This window comes from Miniopterus natalensis, chromosome 12 (genome assembly GCF_054644295.1).
Source record: "Miniopterus natalensis isolate mMinNat1 chromosome 12, mMinNat1.hap1, whole genome shotgun sequence".
Taxonomy (NCBI): Eukaryota; Metazoa; Chordata; class Mammalia; order Chiroptera; family Miniopteridae; genus Miniopterus; species Miniopterus natalensis.
Window position 1 is genome coordinate 71,124,895 of NC_142092.1, and position 20,895 is coordinate 71,145,789.

The following is a 20,895-nucleotide window of genomic DNA, read 5'->3' on the forward strand; positions in this document are numbered from 1 at the left end:
GCTTTTCCTTGTCTGAGAAGCTCTTTATCTGACCTTCAATTCTAAATGATAGCTTTGCTGGGTAGAGCAATCTTGGTTGTAGTTCCATGTTTTTCATCACTTTGAATATTTCTTGCCATTCCCTTCTGGCCTGCGAGGTTTCTCTTGAGAAATCAGCTGAGAGTCGTGTGGGTGCTCCCTTGTAGGTAACTAATTGCTTTTCTCTTGCTGCTTTTAAGATTCTCTCTTTGTCTTTAACCTTTGGCATTTTAATTATGATGTGTCTTGCTGTGGGCCTCTTTGGGTTCCTCTTGTTTGGGACCCTCTGTGCTTCCTGGACTTGTAAGTCGATTTCCTTCCCCAGGTAGGGGAAGTTTTCTGTAATTATTTCTTAAAATAGGTTTTCGATTTCTTGCTCTCTTTCTTCCCCTTCTGGCACCCCAGTAATACGAATGGTGGGCCTCTTGCAGTTGTCCCAGAGACTCCTTATACTATCTTCATATTTCTGGATTCTTTTTCCTTTTTGCTGTTCTAGTTGAGTGTTTTTTGTTTCTTCATGTTCCAAATTGCTGATTTGATTCTCAGCGTCCTCTGCTCTACTGTTGATTCCCTGTAAATTATTCTTCCTTTCAGTTCATGTAGCCTTCATTTCAAATTGATACTTGATTATATTATCAATTTTCTCAGTTGTTTCCCTAATAGTATGCTTAAACATCCTTATAAACAAAATTCTGAACTCTATATCTGTTAGCTTGCTTGGATCTATTTCATTTAGTTCCTCTTCTGGAGATTTCTTCTGTTCTTTCCTTTGTGACTTGTTTCTTGGCCTCCACATTTTGGCTGCTTCCAGGTGTTTTGTTTCTATGTATTAGGTAGAGCTGCTATGTCTCCTGGAATTTGTAGAGTGGCTTTGTGTAGTAGGTGTCCTGTAGGGTCCAGTGGCTCAGCCTCCCCAGTCCCCTGAGCTGGGCCTTCTAGGTGCTCCCCTGTGTGGGCTGTGTGCACTGTGTTGTAGGTGAGCCTTGGTTGCTATTGGTGTCACTGGGAGGAATTGACCCCCAAGCCAATCAGCTGTGAGGACCAGCTGCAGCTACAGCCAAGGAGCTGCTGTGTTGGAGACACCCCTATGGAGCAGGATTTACTTCAGTGGGGCTTCAGTGTTCACCAAGTGTGCCCCTTGAATGTCACTCGTGGATGTGGTAGGGTTGTAATCCAGCATGGTGGAGTCTCTGAGGTGCACTGTCTTTGAAGCCTCTCTGGAGGTGCTAAGTCAGCCTCTGCCTGTGCCTTGCCCAGGGCCACCCAGCATGAGCTACATAGCAAACCGTAGTTGGCTGCTACTTGCGCTGGGCTTAGAGGTGTCCAGGAGAGGCCCAGCTATGAGCCAATGCAGGCTGTCGCTAGTGCCAGGCCTAGGCCACTTATCAAGCCATATGGGGCCCGCTGCTGCGTCCTAAGCACGAGGTTTTAGAGGCCACTTGCACAGAAAAGCCCCTGAAAATTGCCTGGATGAGCTTGCAGGTGGGGAGGGGAGGGGCCAAAGGTGTGAGTCAGGTGCTGGAGATTCAGATATGGTGCCTGCCTGCTGGCTGTGTACGGGGAGGGCTGTCCACAGGAGCAATGGCCTCTGCCAGCCCTTCTGCCTGGGAGGAAGCCACCCCTCCACCTCTCGCCCGGATTCCAAGCAGGTTAGTTCTTCCCCGAGTGTCCCAGGTCCTTTCAAGCTGCTGCCCAGCGCTGGGCTCAGAGGGAGTGCGTCCGAGTGAGTCTGCGCGCGGGCCCTTTACGAGGAGCTGCTGGGGCTCCCGCAGCCTCCAAGACCCTTAGCGACAGTCCCCGCTGGTTTTCACAGCCTGGAGTTGTGGGGACGTCTCTTCTCAGCCCTGGAGCTCTGGGCTGGGGGCTTTTGTGGGCCTGGGACCCCTCCCTCCTCCGGGAAACCTCTGCCGCCGAGATTCCCTCCCGGGTTTAACCCGCGGCACCGGTTGTGGGCCCACCGTGATCCAGTCCTGATCTGCCTGCGTTTCCACCCCTCCTACCACTCTTGATGCTCCTTAAGTTCCCTGGTTGTGGGGCTTCTGTTCAGATGGATTTCAGGAGGCTCTGAGTGAGGGCAGCTCTTTATTTTAGCTGTAATTTTGATGTGGTTGCGGGAGGCGGCGGGTGCAGCTGTTACCTGCACTGCCATCTTGATATGTCCTCTTTTTCTTTTTTTAATTATGATAGCTTAGACAATCTCTGGGCTTTTATCAATTGCGTTTAAAAATGTTTTTATTATGAGAAATTTCGAACAAATACAGAAGTGGAAATGGTGTAATTACATGTATATTTACATTTGTTTCTGTAGCCTAATAATGAGTTCTTATCACCACCTGAGATTTCTAAGGAAGAAGTGATTATAGAATAGCTTTCCTATTCTAGGTCTGGGTAAGTATCAAAAGCCTCTTGTCAGATGCTCTACTCCACCTCCCCGAACTGCGCGATCAACTGGGATATCTGTAGCCAGATGAATTGTTAATAAAATAAGTTCGTGGGTGTTTCGCTATTAAAAGGAAGAAATAACATGCATCTGGATTCAAGCAGTGACAGTGGCAGTTCCCTATGCATTTCCTCAGACAACACAGCGTTTCCATTGGGGTCAAGGATGTTCTCAGTATTTTTGAGATTTTTCTTTTGAATCTCCTTGTTAGCCTTCCCTGTGTGGCTTTATAAATACAATTGCGTTTAATGTGTATTTGCATTAGCAATTTATTTCAATTAAAAATTAGGTGGAAACTTTTCAATTTTAAACTGAGCCAAACTCAGTCTTCCAGAATTGAGGGAGGAAGTCCGTGTTTGCAGGCAGCGTGGCTTCCGCTACTGGTCATGTTGCTCTGTAGCTGTGGCAGTTGACTGTTTCCTCACTTGGCTGAGAAGAGATGGGCGATAGCGCTTCGGCACGTATACTTTGCAGGGCCACCATCGCCACCCTCTGCCCGAGCTCACACGAGAGCCTCGTAGTCCATGCTGACTGTCTGTCCTGCACAGGGCTGAGTCACTGCTGCTTTTCGGGACTGGGACCAGGCTAACTCTGCTGAGATACTAGTTTGCGACTGAACCCTGCATGGTGTGCAGTGAGAGGTGTCATTCACTGTGCCTGGTTCCACCACAGTACAGTTGTATCTTTGGTCTGAGGTGGTGAATTCACGTATGTGGAGGGCTGACTTAAGTCACACTAGGATTTTCAATTGTGCAGGTGGTTGGTGCCCTGAGCGCCCGCGTTGTTCCTGGGTGAGCTGTATGTTGCCTTATAGAGGGAGACCAGGGTTGTGTTCTAACTGGAAGTAGAATGCTCATCAATTTTGCAGGTTTTTTTGTTGGTAGTAGCCTTTATAAAAGGAAGAATAGCTTTATGAACTTAAAAACAAACAGAAAAACACATGTTCCAGCCCAGTTCTGACCCGGCTTTGCTCAGACAGTTGCTTCCCAAATTGGGAGGGTGGTTCACTCCCTGCATAGTCTGACCCGCCCACATACATCTGGCCAAATCAAACGCTGGATGAGCTTTTCTCTGTGCCTGAAGTTGTTCTAAGCTTAGACTGTACTGCAAATAGTATTCTTTCCCATGGTTTCCAATCATCTTGGATGTTTCTGCTGTTTTTCCAGATTGAGGTTCTCCCTTTATGTTTACTAAATTTTACTCTCACATAATAAAGGTGGGTGTTTTATAGTAAAATAGGCTCCCGTGGTCTAAGATTTACATACAGCTGAATGGTAGTGAGCCTCTGCTTGTCGCAGGTCCAAGGCCGCCCCCAGAAGACCCAGAGCATCATCATCCTGGAGTCGCACGTCATCTGTTGCACCCTGAGCACAAGTGGCGGTTTGCTGCTCGAGTCTGCTTTCCGGGGCCAAGGAGGTGTCCCCTTCAGTTGTGTCATCGTCGACGAGGTCAGTGAGCAGTCGGCCATTCGTCTTTGACTAGTGCTATGGGGAGTCTTCTGTGAACGGGGGGCCGGGGGTGCTGAGGTGTTAACACGGTGGTCTTCGCGCCTGACTTTCCCCGCCATTGCGCGTGTGCATTCGTGTTGAATGTGCTGCCGGGGACTCCTCACGCCCAAACCGCTCTTGCAGGGCGGATTCTCCCTCGAGGGTGCTAGATTGTTCCTCCCAGAGCCCCTCCAAGGACTGCCTGAGCTGCTCGGAATCGCTCAGTTTACCTTTTGCTGCATTTTTAACCTAACTTTGGACAGCTCTGGGCCACACTATTTTCCCAGTATGTTTATTGAGCAGACAGTTTTTAGGTACCTACTGTTTGCCAGACGTAGAGCCAGAAGACAACAGGGATGGAAATGAGATAGAGAATTGGTCCAGGAGGTCCAAGGTCCGTAGTTGCCAGTGAGAGCGGGCAGAGGGGGCCGTGGTGAAGCGGCGGCCAGTGCCAGCCAGCCGGGTCTTGCAGCAGAGAGCCGCTGAGGAACAAGGAAGACAGCGGGACGGGGCGGGGCGGGGCACAGCCAGCAGCTCCAGCAGACCTTCCAGCTTGTGGCTGGCTCCCAAGTGTCAGTGGCACCTGAGTGGTGACTGACTTCAAAATACATGTGTGATATTTTTTTTGAGTGTTTTTGTTTTGTTTTGTTTGTTTCTCTAAAGAAAGTTTTTGCTTTTGATATTTGGTGCAGAAGGAGAAAGTGTTCTCTTTTCTGAATGGTTAGGGTTAGAGCTTTTGTGCGTTAGGTAAACGGCACATGGGTAAACAAAAAGATAATTAAGCTGATTTCTCCATTCTGTACTTTGTCATTCAGGCTGGGCAGGCTTGTGAAGTTGAGACCCTCACCCCCCTCATCCACCGCTGCAACAAGCTCATCCTTGTAGGGGACCCGAAGCAGCTCCCCCCCACAGTCATCTCCTTGGTGAGTCCCTCGCATTCTGATCAATTTAAAGTGGAAGAGGCTTTTTTTGGAATTGTTTGGGGGGCAGTCTTTGTTGGATCATCGTTTTTTATTTGCAGGGAAAAGTGTTGGAAAGTCTGGGAAAAGAGATCCACTATTTGAGTCTTAATAGTCGAAGTCTTTGAAAATGCCCCTTTGTTGGTAATTGTGCTTGTGTATGTGACAGGAGCCATGTCGGAGACCAGAGACTAGGAAGACCCTGCTCCATGTGCTCTGGGCTTTTCCTTTTGGGACAGGCATTGTGCAGCAAGTAGTCTTTAAGAGGGCTTATTTACAATAACATTGTTTCTGTTTGAGAGCATAATCCAGAAATAATTGTTAAAATCTGTGTTACTTTTTTTTTTTGCTTTCGTAATGGAGTCAGGTGACTTCTGTTAGCATCAGAATAGCTTCAGTGTGGTCATTTACAAGATCACCAAACTCCATGGCTTTTCAAGGGCCAAGTTCAGAAACATCTTTCTCTGACTCTGGTGGTTGGTAATGGGTCCAAACCTTGCTGTGCACATACTAGAGCACAGTAATTGTTTTTATAACAATGGGACAGGTACAGGCAGCTTCTCCGAGATGACTGCTTTCTTCCCCCTTCCAGAAGGCACAGGAGTATGGCTACGAGCAGTCGATGATGGCCCGCTTCTGCAGGCTGCTGGAGGAAAGCGTGGAGCACAACCTGAGCGGCAGGCTGCCTGTCCTGCAGCTGACTGTCCAGTACAGGATGCACCCGGACATCTGTCTCTTCCCCTCCAATTACATTTACAACAGGAGCCTGAAGACCAACAGGTGGGCTTCGCTCATCACTTGGTGGCTGATTTTGTTTGTAGGGTTAGCTGCTTAGGAAGCAGAGCGAGTTTACTCTGTTCTTAAATCTTGTCATAAAAGCATAAGTCAAAGGTTTCATAATTTTCTCTAATTATAAAAGTCATGTTGATTGCAGCAAATGTTGATAAGAAAAAAGAAGGGGGAAAACGCCCCTATTTGTACTGCCCAGAAGTAGTTACTAGTGACATTTTGGTGTATCATCTTCTAGTCCTTTTACTATGTATACCTTTTTAATTTTTTTTAACTCAAAAAAATCATACCATGCTCTACATAGTAGTAAATGGCTTGCTTTTCTTACTTCCTGTATTATGAGTAGCTTTCCAGTTATAATTGTTATGCTCTAATTACAGAGCTCATTCTCTTAGCACCAGAGTAGAAATAAAGTTGGATTTCTACCTTCCACTAAGGCATGTTTCAGTAAAAGAAGGTTCTTCTTGTGCCCTCATTTGCCCCAGCTTCCTCCTTACAAGGACAATGGTGATACTAATTTAAGAATTGTCTATATGACTTGTCTTGTGTCCTGAGTGGTGGCTGCTTTCTTGTAGGGGGACTGAGACCACGCGGTGCTCCTCAGACTGGCCGTTTCAGCCCTACCTCGTGTTTGATGTCGGGGACGGCTCCGAGCGGCGGGAGAATGAGTACGCTCCCCCCCCCACTCCCAGGGAGGCCCCAGAGCCTCAGAGGGCTTGGTCCGTATTCGTGTTCAAAATGCTGTCCATACACATCTCTGTCTAATGTCAGAGCCTGGTTGCTGTTATCTAGCAGGGTGCTAAAATAAATTGCTAGCATCTTTCTCTCTACATTTCAGCCTTTTAATCCTTAAGTGTGTAACGAGGATCATATTACCTAATATGTGGTTGGCACTTGAGTGAATCCATGCCAAGCATGTGTCTTTTTCCATCTTTTTTAGCTCATATGTAAATGTTCAAGAAATAAAAGTGGTCATAGAATTGATTAAACTTCTTAAAGACAAAAGAAGGGACATCACTTTCCGAAACATTGGCATAATAACCCATTACAAGGCTCAGAAGATGATGATTCAGAAGGAGCTGGACAAAGAATTTGAAGGAAAAGGGTGAGGCAAATGTGTCTTTACAGATATTTCCAGTTTCTCTGTTGAATTAAAGAGAAGAAAGAGGGACTAGAAGGGAAGGAGGAAAGGAAACATTGTGGGGAGTGATTTTATACCAGGTGGTCAGGAGTCGGGGTCGGGGTGGGCACGCTTGCAGCCCTGTGGACAGAGCCTCCTGCCTTGGGTGCTGATCACAGGAGACCTGACAGTGAAACTCACCGAGCAGCTTCCCAGACCTTTCCCTTTAGGTCCATGACTGTTGGTCTGAATTCTGATTCTGAGGAGATGCAGGGAGTCACATTGTCACTTAGAATAAATGGTTTACCCTTTTTAGTGTCTTTATGTATAGGGAGAGGATCATGTTTTTGTCTCCTTTTTACCTCAACAGTAAAATTAAAGATTAAATATTGGAAATCCATTGACTCAAAAGTGTCTTAACCTAGAAACACACAAACTACCAAAATTGACTCTAGAAAAAATAGAAAATGTGAACAGACCTCTAAAAAGTAAAGCGATGGAGTTAATAATCAAGTACTTTCCAACAAAGAACTCAGGACCCAGTTTTGTAAATGGGTAAATACATTTTGAGCCATGTGTACAATCAAATCTACAGTCATGAAAGGAAGCACTGGCCCGTGCTACAACGTAGATGAGCCTTGAAAACACTGAGCGAGAGAAGCTAGGCTCAAGGGCCACGAGCTCTGATCCCACTGACATGAAATGTCCAGTGCGGAAGAGTCTGTAGCAATAGAAAGTAGATTCCTGGTGACCAGGGGCTGTGGGGGAGGGAAAATTGTGACAGGGTTTCTCTTTTGGGTGATGGAAATGCTGTGAAATTAGTGATGCCTGCACAACATAGCAAATGTACTTAAAAACCACTGAAAGGTGTACTTTACAATGGGGAGTTTATGTTATGTGAATTATATTTCCATAAGTACAGATACCATGAAAAAGGTTTCTGAGAAAGACTACTTTATGAATATGTATGTTTAATAGTTATCTTACCTTTTCCAGTAAACACTTCTCTTTTGTAAACAGGCCAGCAGAAGTGGATACTGTGGATGCATTTCAGGGTCGTCAGAAAGACTGTATTATTGTCACATGTGTCAGAGCAAACGCCATGCAAGGCTCAATCGGGTGAGTAACTGTCATCATTGAGGTTTTAAGTTGTGAAATTGATCCACTGTTGGGTCTGCTTCTCCTGAGAGCTTTTATATTAACCCATGACATGGCGTGAATCTGTTCTGTCATTTAATAAGAGTGAAATAAGTCATTGGATCAAGTGTGTTTTGCAGGGGCCTGCTGGTCTCCCACGGGATGTGTCATCTGTGGCTTTTTCTCATCTCTCTGTGTTTTCTGCTTTGGCCGAGTTAATCTTAACTACAGTCAGTTTACTTACCAGAGATGCTCTGGGCACTGTAGTGGGTGACAGAAAACTCCCCTGAGCCTCAGGGTCTTAGATTTTTTTCTTCCCATGAGTAGCAGATGAAATTTACAGATTGTAAGTATGTTTAATTGTTCTTAAAATAGTAACTCAAGTTCTCTCTGCCCCTGCCTGGAAATAGTCTGCATGTACAAATGGAGGCCAGTTATCTCAGGACCACTTTGTAAACAGCGCATTCTTTTCCAGCTCACCTGAAATTTCAGCTTTACTGTGTAGCAGTTCTGTTATTTCTGAGCTCTTTCTGACCTGTTGTTAACATTTGTCTGAGGTTTGTGTGTTTCTGCACTAGTTCCACAGTATTTTAGTAATCTCAAATAATTTAAATTCAAGAATAATCGATCTAGTATCATATTTTTAGGATGTCTTGAAGGCTTAGAAATCATACTGTTAAAATTGCCAATATTTTATTCGAGTCAAAATAGGAGATTGACAGACAGATGCATCCCTTTGAAGGAAAGCACTGGGTATTTTGTTTGCTGTTTTTAAGGGGAATTGCTTCTGTGCCAGGTACCCTGTGTTGGGAAGATGAGTGAGGAAGCACTGTGCCTTTACGTGCCGGAGCCCACGGAAAACTGTCTAGAATACTACCTGTGTCTCACCCACACTGGTGCACTACGTCCCTCTGTAGAAAGAAGTAACTCTTTTTTTCTTTGCCTAGATTTCTGGCGAGTTTGCAGAGGTTGAATGTCACCATCACACGAGCCAAGTACAGCCTCTTCATCCTTGGTCACCTGCGGACCCTGATGGTAGGTCATTCTTGGTGGCCAGAGAACTCGGAAGCTTGCCCATTGTTACTGATAGGGGCTGAAGGTTAGCTTTTATTTTCCAACATGACAGTGGTCTCGAGGGTCCATGGAGACATGAGACAATGAGCCTCTTCCCTGAGTTCTGTGTTCCCCAGCAGCTTCTCCCTGGAGCTGTCATACACAGAGACTACTCAGCCTCAGCCTGAGCCCAGGCATCCAGTGTCCTGTCAAGGTGGCCTTTAAGGAAATCGTATCTGCATCCTAGGATGTTAGATGATGGGGGAGTCATACACGTGAAGTGTTAGCACCCGCCGAGTGCAGCCGCCGTCTCCTGTCTCGGCCCTGAGAGCAGAGCAGCGGTGTGGGGCTGGACGCAGGACGGGGTGCAGCTGCGGCTCCAGGGGGGCTGCCGGCAGGTTGTTTGGGAAACAGATGTCCGGCTTCACTTGGTGACAGCACAGCCAGCTGAAGCTAAAATGTGCTGCTGGCCTGGCGGCGGGGCTTGCTTTTGGTTTCCCTCGTTTCTCTCACAGTCGCCAGCTGGCTGAGGAGAGGTTTCCGCTCTTTGGTTGGTGCCACCAGAGGGCGCTCAGTCTCATTGAACTCTTACCCGCTCTGTCTTCACCTTGTGTTGTGTACCCCCTTGAAAGAATTTTTAAAACTGTGTACCTCCTATTCTAAGCTTAAGTATTGCTAAAGGCTTTGCTTCTAGTGTATTATAAAATGCTGACATTTTAAAATGAAGCTTTTAAAAACAAATCGAATGCATCGCTCTTTAGTGCCTGCAGTGGACGGGAGCTCAGCATTATCTCCGCTTTTTGAAACTGAAGTTCCTTCTGTTCATTCTCGTTGGGGCTAAAGTTGGGGAATAGGTTTTTGTAATCAGAAATCTTTCTGTTAATGTCACTGTGTTGCTTCTCTGCCACACAAATTTATATATAAATTGAACATTTAAAAACTTATCTTTCATAACTATTTGTGTAAACTGTGAAGGCTGTACAGAACTGCTCTGTGCCTTTTTTTTTTTGCAAATTCCTGTGAATCTATAGTTTCCTCGAAAGCCTTTTTTTTTCTTCTTAATCCTCACACGAGGGTATGTTTCCATTGATTTTAGAGAGAGAGGAAAGGGAAAGGGGAGAAGGAGAGAGAGAGAGAGAAGGAAAGCTAGATGTGAGAAAGAAATATCAATTTGTTGCCTCCCATATGCTCCTCAACTGGGGATTGAACCCAAAACCTGGCAATCAAACCCGTCACCATTTGGGGCATGGGATGACGCTCCAGCCACGTAAGCCACATCGGCCAGGGCTCCTTGATGGCCTCACGGGCCCAGGGCAGCAGTGCCTCCTCTCCCCTCAGCCTTTGTTCTCATGCTCCCTCTTCCTACCAAGCCTGAGTTCTGAAGGTCATGCAAGAGCAGTTTACTGCCGAGGGAATGATCAGAGGGAGGGAGGAAAGGGGCGCGCAGCCGGGGCTTTCCTTTCCTTAGATGTGCTTTTCTAACCTCAGCTCCTCTGGAAGAGACAGAAAGTGGCGCAACGCATAGCCTTGGGTGAAGATGATTTTAGCCCTTTGCAGTTTGGGTGGCCTTCGGGAATTTGATGAAAGCTATGGTGTTTTTTCTAAAACAGTCACAAGCACTCAGAAGTTAGGGCTTCCTAAAGCCAAGCCTTCCTGCTCCCATTGTCATCCCTGCAAGAGGCAGGCAGGACCAGATCAGCAGCCAGGGCACTTCCTGAGGGGATGACAGAGTGCGCTGTCCACAATGTCCAGTGCACTGATCACTGGTCACACGTGGCCACCGAGCTTGTGAAACGTGGCTGGTGCACCTCAAGTTTTCACTTTATTTGATTTTAATTAGTTGATATATAAATAGCTCCCTGAGGCTGCTGTTCAGGTGCAGCCCTGTCCTTGCTGTTGTGCAGCAGGCGCCACCATGGGGAGCGGTGGGTGTTCTGCTCACAGTGGTCGACTCGGACAGGCTGTCGGGCTGTATGCTGACCTTTTTTCCCCCCACCCTGTCTAACAGGTAACAGGTCCTGGAGAATCTGTTCATGAAAGCCTGTTTCCTTTGTTCAGAAATGAAGCGGGGCCCTCCCGCTCCCCAGGCATGCGAGTGTTTGTTGGTGTGTAACTTTTCTTCCCTCTTGGTTTCAAGGACAATCAGCATTGGAACCACCTGATTCAGGACGCACAGAGGCGTGGTGCCATCATCAAGACCTGTGACAAGAACTACAAACACGACGCCATGAAGATCCTGAAGCTCAAGCCTGTACTGCAGCGGAGCCTCACCCACCCTTCTTCCGCAGCCCTGGAGGGCTCCAGCCCCCAGGGCGGCTCGCCCAGCAGCAGGCTAGACAGAGAGCGGGTCAGGACATTGCTGCCTGCTTCTCTGTACCACACACCCTTGGATGGTAAGGAAGCTGCTGGTACTGTTGCTGCAAAGGACCCTGAGAAGCCTCCTGTTAAAGACCAGCTTCGGGACCCACGACTGTTCAGAAGGATAAGCATGAACCCTAAAGCCAAAGGGAACTGCCTAAGGGACCCAGAGCCCTTGAGCACCCAGCTTCCTGGAGCAACCCCTCCCTCGGGAGAGACCAGCTTCCCTGCGAGTCCCCTGGCTCTGGGCAGCACTGGGGAGCTGTCTACGGCCACAGGGAGCAACCAGAGACCTCACGTGCCATGTGAACCTCCTGTTGCCAGCGCTGACTCCACAAATAAAAGAACCTGTGGCCAGGGAGGGGAGCACAGGCGCCAGAGACAGACCAGGGCGTACAGTGACGGGGACCAGGGGATGCTTAGCTCTGTGAGCCTTCACGCCAAGAGGACCTGTGGCTGGGACGACAGGAGACCGAAGGAGGAGGGCAGCAGTGTGAAGAGAAGAAAGCGATAGTAAAGCCAGGTGACGTGCCTGTCGGCCACGGCGTTACTGCAGACAGGTGGCTGGCTACTAGGACGACCCAGATAGTTTTTTTCTTGAAAGGAGTCTGTGTGGTGGTGGTGAACATGGAAAATGTATCCGAACCCCTGAGCCTGTAGCTCATCTTCAGTACTTTTTTGTCAGTTGCAGAAACTCTCAGAGGGCTTGTGTGTAATAATGCCCGTGAGGCCACAGGCTTGAAATGTTGGTCTGTGGTTCTTCTATAAAAAGTTAGGTCAGACTGGAGTGAGTGTTGTAAAAATTGAAATTATATTTGTATAGCAAATAGCAAATTCCTTTTAAAATTTAACCTAGTTGATAGCTTTTCTTCCCCCTGCTTAAAATGTTAATCATTTTCACCAGAACAAACTTTATATTAAAAAAAGAGAGAAAAGGAGGTGGAGGGCGGACCCTCTCAGCTCTTGTTGCAGGCAGACTGGGACAGGCCAGGGGTCCAGGACATGCGGGTACCACTGCTGGTCAGTGTCTAGTTCTTCACAGAGGCACCGGGAGCCTCCTGGAGGAGACTCTGGGGAGCGGAGTTCTGTTAGGTCAAGTTCTGCTGATGCACATTTTTAGACGAGGCCCCTTGGCACAGACATGATGTTTGTGACAAGTTCAGCTACCTCTTTTAGTAAGCACCTAGCTCTCCAGCTAAAATTCTTATCCTTCCTGAAATAGATGACTGAAATGAAATATCTCTTGAATTAACATTCAGACGCCCAGCATATTGAGCTTCCTGTAACTGGTGGGTCCCCCCCCAGAGGTGGCCCAGGGCTGGGTTACTGCGGGCTGCTCTACGACCACCTCGGCTTGCTGTGAAAGCCTGCAGGTTGCCAGGGGAACCCAACCGAAACATTCGTTTTAGGTAGAGCCTGGAAAGCTCCATGTTAAATACCTTCCCAGGGGTTCTGGTCACCAGGCAGCTTAGGAACCATGAGGGCAGGCTGGGCATAATACATAGTGTCCCCCCAAAAATGTATACACAGTTTAGCAGCTGATATCTCAATCGATGTATGTTTCTTTTCAAAGATTTACCCCATTGGAATTAATAATTATTCAAAGTGTGTACAATTTTGGGGAACCCTGTATTTTAGGCATGAATGAAACACCCTTTTCAAAGAGAAGGCTAGAAGAGGGATGGATGTAAGTACTTTCAGTTCAGGACCAGGAAGAGTTGGCGTTTCCTGGGATCTCGGAGGCCATCCTAACCTGTGAAAATACACCGGGGCTGAGAGCAGCTGGTGGTAGGGCACCGTGCTTTTGTGGCAGAAAGTGGCCGTAGTGAGTGGAGGTTTGAGAGACTTGGAGAAGGAAGGGGTGTGAATCTCAGAGCCCACTTTTCCAAACACATACAAAATGAACTGGGAATATTGCAGGTGTGAGCATGCGTGTTAGTGGCAGCTGACAGTTGTTGAAATCGGGTTTGGGGGACTTCACTGCAGCCCACTAGCTACTTGGGGAAGGAAAACAAACCCCAAAGACGAGTGTGCGCCAGTTGAACTTTGCCATCTGATTTTTAAGCAAAAAAGGCTTTGTGTTAGTCAGAAATTCTACTGAAGCACGTTACTAAGAGTTCTTTAAAAAGCAATGTTTGGTGGCCAGAGTTTAAACATTCTACTCTCTCATTGCCTGTGTTCTCACTGGTGTCCAGACAGCACCCCTGTCCCTTGGTAGCACATTTTCTCTGGGGGGGCAGAGTCCATCCTTGGCTGTGCCACCAAAGAAAGTGTAGGGTGGGGGCAGGGGCTCCATGAGCTCCCCACAGGTGCCTTGGGCAAGAAATCTCATTGTTACTCTAAGTTTACTTTCCTGCTGTCCTGGTGAAATGCTCAATTTAGCAGATATTCGGAGTGATGACAACAATGTAGTCTGACAACTGTAACCTTGTAAAGGAGGCATGGCAGAACTGCTGGGGTGAGGCGGTCACCGACTGCTTCTCCAGCAGGCAGCTCAGGAAACAGGTGTTCCTGGGATCGTGCTTTGTTGCCGTGCCCGACGGCCCGACGGCGTTCTTTCCGGTTCAGTTGGATGCCTGTCCTCACGCGCTCTGTTCACCTGTGGCTCCCCGGCCCGATTGTGCCTGGTGTAGCTGGAGACCCGCGTAATCCTTCCAAGGAACAAGCCTGTTTCCTGACAGCCTGTCCCAGCAGAACACGGTCATACCTGACCTTGCCTTTGAAACCATTTGTTGTTCAGTTGGTAAAGGTATTTGCATAAAGCGGTCCATATGCATTGTGTGGCCTCTCTTGAAGCGGCTGTCCCAGCAGCGTTGCTCACGCGCAGTCAAGCTAACGGGCAAGGTGGAAAGGGCTCCTGCTTCATCCTGGCCGAGGCGTCACACCTCTAAGTGCCCTGCCTTCTCTCAGTGTCAGTTCCCACATGAATATATTCTACCAACTTTGCTTTTCCTATGTAATCTGTCCTGGGTTTATTGTGCACAGTTTATTGAGTTGTAGTTCTCATGTATTATCAGAATTTTGATAAGTACATGTGAATAATCTGTGAGTTTTATAACCAAAATGTACCTAAACTGTTTTCTAAAGTTAGTTGTGCACATTATAGTTTTTTGCTGAAGCTTTGACTTTTTCTATGCTCTGAATTCCTAGCTGGGATTTGGAAAACATTAGGTCTATTGTCTTTGTTAAAACTTAAATTTTAAGAGAAAATAGCAGAATTAAAAAGTGGAAACACAACTGACACGGGTTAGGAATTCTCTGTGTTTGAACTAAGGCACAACATACTCCCTAGGTGATCTGCCGGGGCTGCCATGCTGAAGTTACTTGGTGGGGACCTGTTTTCTCCAAACCTGTTGTCCAGCCCCATTCCACTCCCTGGCTCCCCACCCTCTCTGGGGCCTTGTTCGTAAGGTGATGAGGGGCAGCGTGGGCAGCGTGGTGGTGCCTCAGAGAGTGCAGCTTGGTCCGGCAGGAGCGTGTGCTCCCCCTAGGCTGCGATTGGGGGGCACATGAACAGCAGCCTATGAAAGGAGCTCCCAGGGCCCCGTCCGTGGCGGGGCAAGTGTAGATGTCCCTGTCAGAGCTGCATGCTGATGGACGCATCAGAAGTGGAATGCGTTCTGTGAAAGCTGTAACTGCAGGGAGTTGCACCTTGTAGCCTGTGCTCGTTAGAAGGCACGTGCCCTCAGCCTCGGTGAGTGTCCCCAGGGTGAGTGAGCAGACAGCCTCACCAGCTGCTTGCTTATTCCAGATGCCTGTCCACATTCCCAGGAGGGTCAAGTGACGTATTTGGGGGTTATGGGCCTAAAAAATTCACCCAATGGCCTGATGAGAGCTGTGCACCCTGCAAGGGCCGTGTTGGAGGAATTTGCTACAGTGGGAGCCATGATTTCTAAAGTCACTCCCGCCCAGCTCAGGCGCAGTCACTGCCACCTCGTGGGTTTCCCACTCATTGAGGGATAAATAATTCAGGAAAGAAACTGGAATTTAGCTCCAGCTTAAATAGAATTTATAGTGGTGTGTGGCACCATGAGGCAGGTTCTTCGCACACGGGGCTCCTCCATCACTCTAAAAGAGTTGAGTTATTGTCGCTCTTCCTGCACAGAAGGCACCGGCCAAGTCAGATGGCATAAACGGTGCCCATGGGTGGGGTGCTGGGCACCGCCGCGACGGCCATGTGCCGCTGGTCCTTGCAGCCCGAGCTCCAGGCAGCAAGGCTGCAAACAGAATCGTTAGTTTTCTACCCACAGGTGCACTTTGGAGTCACCGGGGAGCTTTTGCAAACCTCCTGCTCCTGGGCTCTACCCTAGAACTTCTGATTTAGTGAGCCTTGGGCCAAGTGAATTAAGGTTAGCAAGCTGGGGCTAAGTTTGTGACCCGGGGACTGCATATGTCCATGGTGATTCTCAGGCCACCGATCAGCACACACTGGCAGCTCTTACCACGTTTTGTGGAATAAATCCCCTCCCCCAGTGTGTGAGATGGAGGGAAAGCGAAAGGCCGATGATGAAGTACACGGCGTCGAAGTGCCCACCCAGCATAGGAGTAGGACGCCACTGATAGGGGGGCCTCTCCACGCCCCCCTGGTGGGGACCGCCGCCCTGCATTGCATGGAGAGCGTGGGGCTCCTGCAGGCACTTGGGGAGTGGGGAGAGGAAGTGGGCACAGCTGGCATGTTGACAGAATGCGCCAGCAGTGTAGCGAGCACCAGGGCACCGACTTGTTTAACCCTCACCGTCACCCTATGCTGTCGGTGGGACTTTAACATCTCCGTTTCACAGATGAGGAGACTGAGGTGCTGAGACGGAGTCACTTGCCCATGGTTACCCAGGTGGCCCTTCGCCACCATCCCTTCTGCTTTTGGGACCACCTTCCCTTTCAGGGGAAAATGGGCACTGGGTCAGCTGTGAACTGTGCCACCAGGAACACAGCCACGGAGACTCGGGGGCCTGGCCAGACCCCGTCATGCCCGAGGGGAGCATGGGCCAGGCAGTGGGAAATCTCTGCCAGGAGCCAGGGTCCTGTGGCCAGCAGACCCCTGGCTCTGGGTGGGGAAGAGGACACTGGGGGAGGGGGAGGGGCACAAAACCCAAGGGTGGAGTGCTGCCTTTCTTATTTTAAAAGGTCTTTTATATTCAGGATACATTGCTTAATGTTATAAAGTAGGTTTAAGAAGGGTGTATATAAGGGTGATTATTGTTAAAATATAATAATAAGCCCTGGCCGGTGTGGCTCAGTTGGTTGGGCATCATCACATGCACCAGGAGGTTGTCAGTTTGATTCCCGTTCAGGGCACATGCCCTGGTGTGGGCTCGGTCCCTGGTGGGGGGCATGCAGGAGGCAGCCGATCGATGTTGTGCGCTCACATTGTTTTTCTCTCCCTCTCTCAAGAAAATCAATAAACTATTCTTTTGAAAAATAAAGTAAATAAAATAGAGGGCAAAGGGGGCAGCTGTGCAGCTCAGTGTTATAAGCTTGAGCTTCTGTGCAGTGAGACTGGATTTGCATCTGGACTCTGCTTCTTTTGGGCTGTGTGACCTTGGGCAACTTGCCTACCCTCTCTGTGCTTTCATAGTTTCTTTGTGCCCTTTCTCTGGTTGGGGAAAGACACCCCACCTCCCTTGATAGAGTGGGGAATGCTAGATAGGAAGGGGTGGGCACAGGGGTGCGTGGGTGGGGGGATAGGGAGAGTGGCAGGCAGGGTTGCTAGCTGGAGGCAGGCCTGGGAACGAGGGCAGTGCTGAGGCAGCACCTAGGCCAAAGGGACAGCAGGGGGCGCTCTGGCCACTGTGGGCAGGATGCTGGGTGTTGCTCTGGCTTCCTGGGGCCCTCCCTATGCCTCTAGTTTCCCTGACATGTGTCTGAGCATCCTGAGAGCCTTCAAATAATGTCCTTTTCTGCCTAAGTCACCGGAGTTGTCTTTGGGTGCGGTGCCTCTGCTCCGCAGCCGGGACACTGTGGGAGCCCCAGGATTCTCAGCCGGGTGATGGCCATGTGAATGGAGCCCGCTCTCAGCTCACTGCTCTCAGCTCACACTCTTGAAACAGAGATGTCAGCCCTCAGCCCAAAGCTTAGGGGGCTCAACAAATGCAGGAGACTGTCGGCGTGCGGGTGTGTTTTATGGAAAAGTATTTGAGACATATTATCAGGATCAGTAACAGTTATTAGCTCTGGATGGAGGATTGTGGGTGATTTTAGTTTAAAAATCATCACCTCGCTTTTCTGAATCTAACTCCCCTACAGCCGGGATTTGTGTTTCAAAAGAAGAAATTAGCAAGTAAAGCTTTTCTCCCCTGGGCTTTTCACCAACTCTTGTGGCCTGAGATGTGCTGGGATGGGATGGGAGTCCCATGGGGATGGGGTGGGGGAGATTGGCCCAGCCCGAAGTGCTGAGACCGGGGCAAGGTGCACGCATGGGGTGAGCCCCCCTCACCCCTGCCTGCTCCAGCCTGGCCCGGCCGGCCTCCTGCCCGGGTGCCATAAACCGCCTCTCAGCTGGATGGTGGCAGAAGAGGCAGAATCTGCCGACCCAGCGGTCTGCTCTTGTAGAGGGGAGGTGGGGGCGGGGCCAGGCTGCCTTGGCGGGGCGGGTAGGCAGGCATTTCCCCTGGCAGCAAAACCATTCCAAAGAAGCCTGGCTCCCCAGGGCCCCTCACTGCAGGGGAGGAGGGGACAGGAGCAGTTGGGGGCCAGCCCTGGGGGGATGCCCCTTGCCTGGGGCACTGGTCTGGGTTAAACTCTCGGCTCTGGTGTCAGGCTGTCCTGAGTCGTCAACTGCCTCTCCCTCTTAGGACTTCAGGCAAGTTCTGTCCCCTCTCCTAGCCTCCACTTCACCTCCTGTAAAATGGGTATGCCCCTCCCTTCTGCCTGGCTCAGTGGTTCTCAGCCTGGGGCAACTTTGCTCCCAGTTTGCAAAGTGTGGACGCACTTTTGGTTATCACATGGGAGGAAGGTATGGCTGGCAGCTAGTGGCTGGAGGCCAGGGATGCTACAAACATCCTACTGTGCACAAGACAGGCCCGTCCCCCAAGCATTACCAGCCCCAGATGTCAGTGGCTCTGAGGCTGAGAAAGCTGCCTGGGGTGAAGGTGAAGGGAATCTGTATCCATGTGTGCACAGCGCTGCGGACAGTGGCTGTATTGTCCAAGCTGTGAAATGGGAGCCTTCTCTTTACCTCTCAAGAACCAGAAGTCAAAACAGCTCTGGGGATGAGCACACACCGTCTAGGCAGAGGCCGGACTATGGCTCTGGGCTCCACTAACCTTGTTTTCTCCTCTCAGCTGCTGGAAGATGTCAGAGTTTTCCAAATGGCCACTGGCAACCTTCCCTCCAGCCTGCGCTGAGGTCAGGGCTGAGCCTCGTCCTCGGGGACCGGGGCTGCCACTCTGATTTATGACACACTCTACCTCCCTGGCCCTTCCTCGCACAAAGACTAGTCCCAGGGAAGCTGACACAGCGCTGCTCCAGCTGGGAGAGGTCGGGGAGGGCAGAGTGCGGCCACCGAGGACCCTCTCCTCCCATAACCCTCTGGAGACTTATGGCAACACAGCCAGGGTGACACAAAGGGGTGTGTGTGTGTGTGTGTGTGTGCGCGCGCGCGCTTGTGTGAAGTGGAAGCTGTTGGTTTCTGCCCAGAGCTCCTCTCTGGGAGCCCCCTTCCCACTGCTGTGTGGCCTGTGAACAGCTTACACCCTTTCTCTATCAGGGATTGCACTGTGGCCCCTACACCAGCAGGAAGCCAAAGACTGACTGACAGGAGGCTGCCCCCTGCCTCAATCTGGGATTTATGCTCCAGAGCCCCATGTGGGGGCCATCCCCCCTCAATTCAGCAAACCCACGAGCCCAATCCCTGTCAAAGTTCTGCTACTAGCGAGGGAGCTGGACCCAAGACGGGGGGGGGGTGGGGGGGTGGGGGTGGCGGTGGGGGTGCATCACTGTGATTCCTTTGTATTTTGAAAATTATTTACTGATTGATTGGAGAGAGAGGAAGTGGGGGAGAAAGATTTGTTGCTCCACTTCTGCATTCATTGGTGGATTCTTGTATGTGCCCCGACCGAGGATGGATCGAGGGTCTCGCCTACAATCTAGTCTTGGTGTATGGGGATGGCACTATCCACCTGAGCCCCAAGCCAGGCCCTTCCTTTGTGTTTAACGCCGTGATCGTTAGGAGGAGGGCAGCTTGTTCACAGATCACAGCCTGTGTTGGTGGCTGGCTGAGGTGGGTTTGGGTCAGCTGCCTCGCCTGTGCTCATTTACAGGTGGAGGGTGCAGGCAGGTGCTGTTCCTGAAAGAGATGGCTCGAGGCAGCAAGGCCTCGACGCCTTGGCCTCAGGCTGCGGGGCTCCCGAGTTTCTGTCGAGGGCACTGGGCGGCGTGGGCCGAGGCCCAGGGATGAAGGGTTAAGCCTCTCTAGCTTCGGTGGACTCAGGGCCCCGGACGCTGGGTGTGCACGGCCTATAACTTAGGAATTGGTAAGTCTGCAGGTGACAGAAAACCCAAATTCCAGTTTGAATCACATCAAGGTTTATTTTTTCTCACATATTAAGAAGTGCGGAGGTCGGTGAGCTGGGCTGGTCCCGGCTTGGCTGGGTCCTCAGAGAGGAGCTTTCCCTTCCTGGCTCCCAGTGGCTCTCACCCAAGGTCGCCAGGCAGGCCCTCCCCACAGCCCTGCTGACTGAGCAGTGGGGGTGGGGGTGGGGGAAAGCCAGGGCCCCAAACTGGGCCTACTGAGGCTTGGTGTGGCAATGGGGGACGGGAGGTTTCTAAGGAACTTTCTGGAAGCCCCACTCATCACTCCTGCTTACATCTCATTGGCCAGAACTGTGTCCCTTGGCCACTCTTATGCACGAGGAGCCCCAGACCTGTTTAATTTCAGCTGTGCTGAGTGGGTTCAGTCAGTAGGAAGGAGGTGCAGCCACAGGGACCTTACAGAAGGCACTTCCTTTGGGGGCTGGGAGCTGACCCCTGCAACCTGGTGGTGGGGGTAGGAGCTGGGGGCGGGGGGGGGGTGACTTTGAAATGCAGCTAGTCATATCTAATAGCAGTTGTAGCTCCCCCTCCTTTGCTGTGTTGTAATCTCACCATTCTCAGGTCAGGCTTTGTTAAACTTGGTTTAAGCATTGCCTTGGGGACTTGAGGGAGTGTGGCAGATCCCCTGCTGGCTGCTGCTGGCAGAGTGACTGCCGGCAGGGGCTGTAGGAGCAACAAGGAGCCAGACCCGGATCCTTGGCCCTGGGAGACTTCCAGGCTGCGAGAAAGTAAGTAGGTGGGAGGGAAATCTGGGTGCAACCCCTAAGCGCTGGGAACACGAGGCACCCTCCCTAGCAAAGAGGCTCCGTTGATGGGCCCCATCCTTCAGAGCTTCCTCTCACAACTGCGCTGCTCCTGGGTCCCCTTGGCCATCCCTCCTGTGCCCACCCAGGACTGTGCCCACCTTGGTACTCTCCAGCCAACAGTGGGCTCTGGAAGGAGGCAGCAGCTGCTGACACTGGGCCTGAGGCTCGGGGTCGGGGTCGGCCGGTTGAGACCACACAA

At 50.2% G+C, this 20,895-nt stretch overlaps 1 protein-coding gene across 1 annotated transcript in view; it reads left to right on the forward strand.

Annotated features, from left to right (window-relative positions):
* Window positions 1-14,164, forward strand: part of SETX (senataxin) — a 53,928-nt gene extending 39,764 nt beyond the window's left edge. Inside the window, exons 19-26 of the mRNA XM_087822992.1 lie at window positions 3,757-3,906; window positions 4,761-4,868; window positions 5,497-5,684; window positions 6,269-6,361; window positions 6,634-6,798; window positions 7,834-7,932; window positions 8,898-8,985; window positions 11,141-14,164. Of these exons, the coding sequence (XP_087679118.1) occupies window positions 3,757-3,906; window positions 4,761-4,868; window positions 5,497-5,684; window positions 6,269-6,361; window positions 6,634-6,798; window positions 7,834-7,932; window positions 8,898-8,985; window positions 11,141-11,875 (1,626 nt within the window). The 3' untranslated portion in view covers window positions 11,876-14,164. The remainder of the gene's footprint in view (window positions 1-3,756; window positions 3,907-4,760; window positions 4,869-5,496; window positions 5,685-6,268; window positions 6,362-6,633; window positions 6,799-7,833; window positions 7,933-8,897; window positions 8,986-11,140) is intronic.
* Window positions 14,165-20,895: the final 6,731 nt, after the last annotated feature.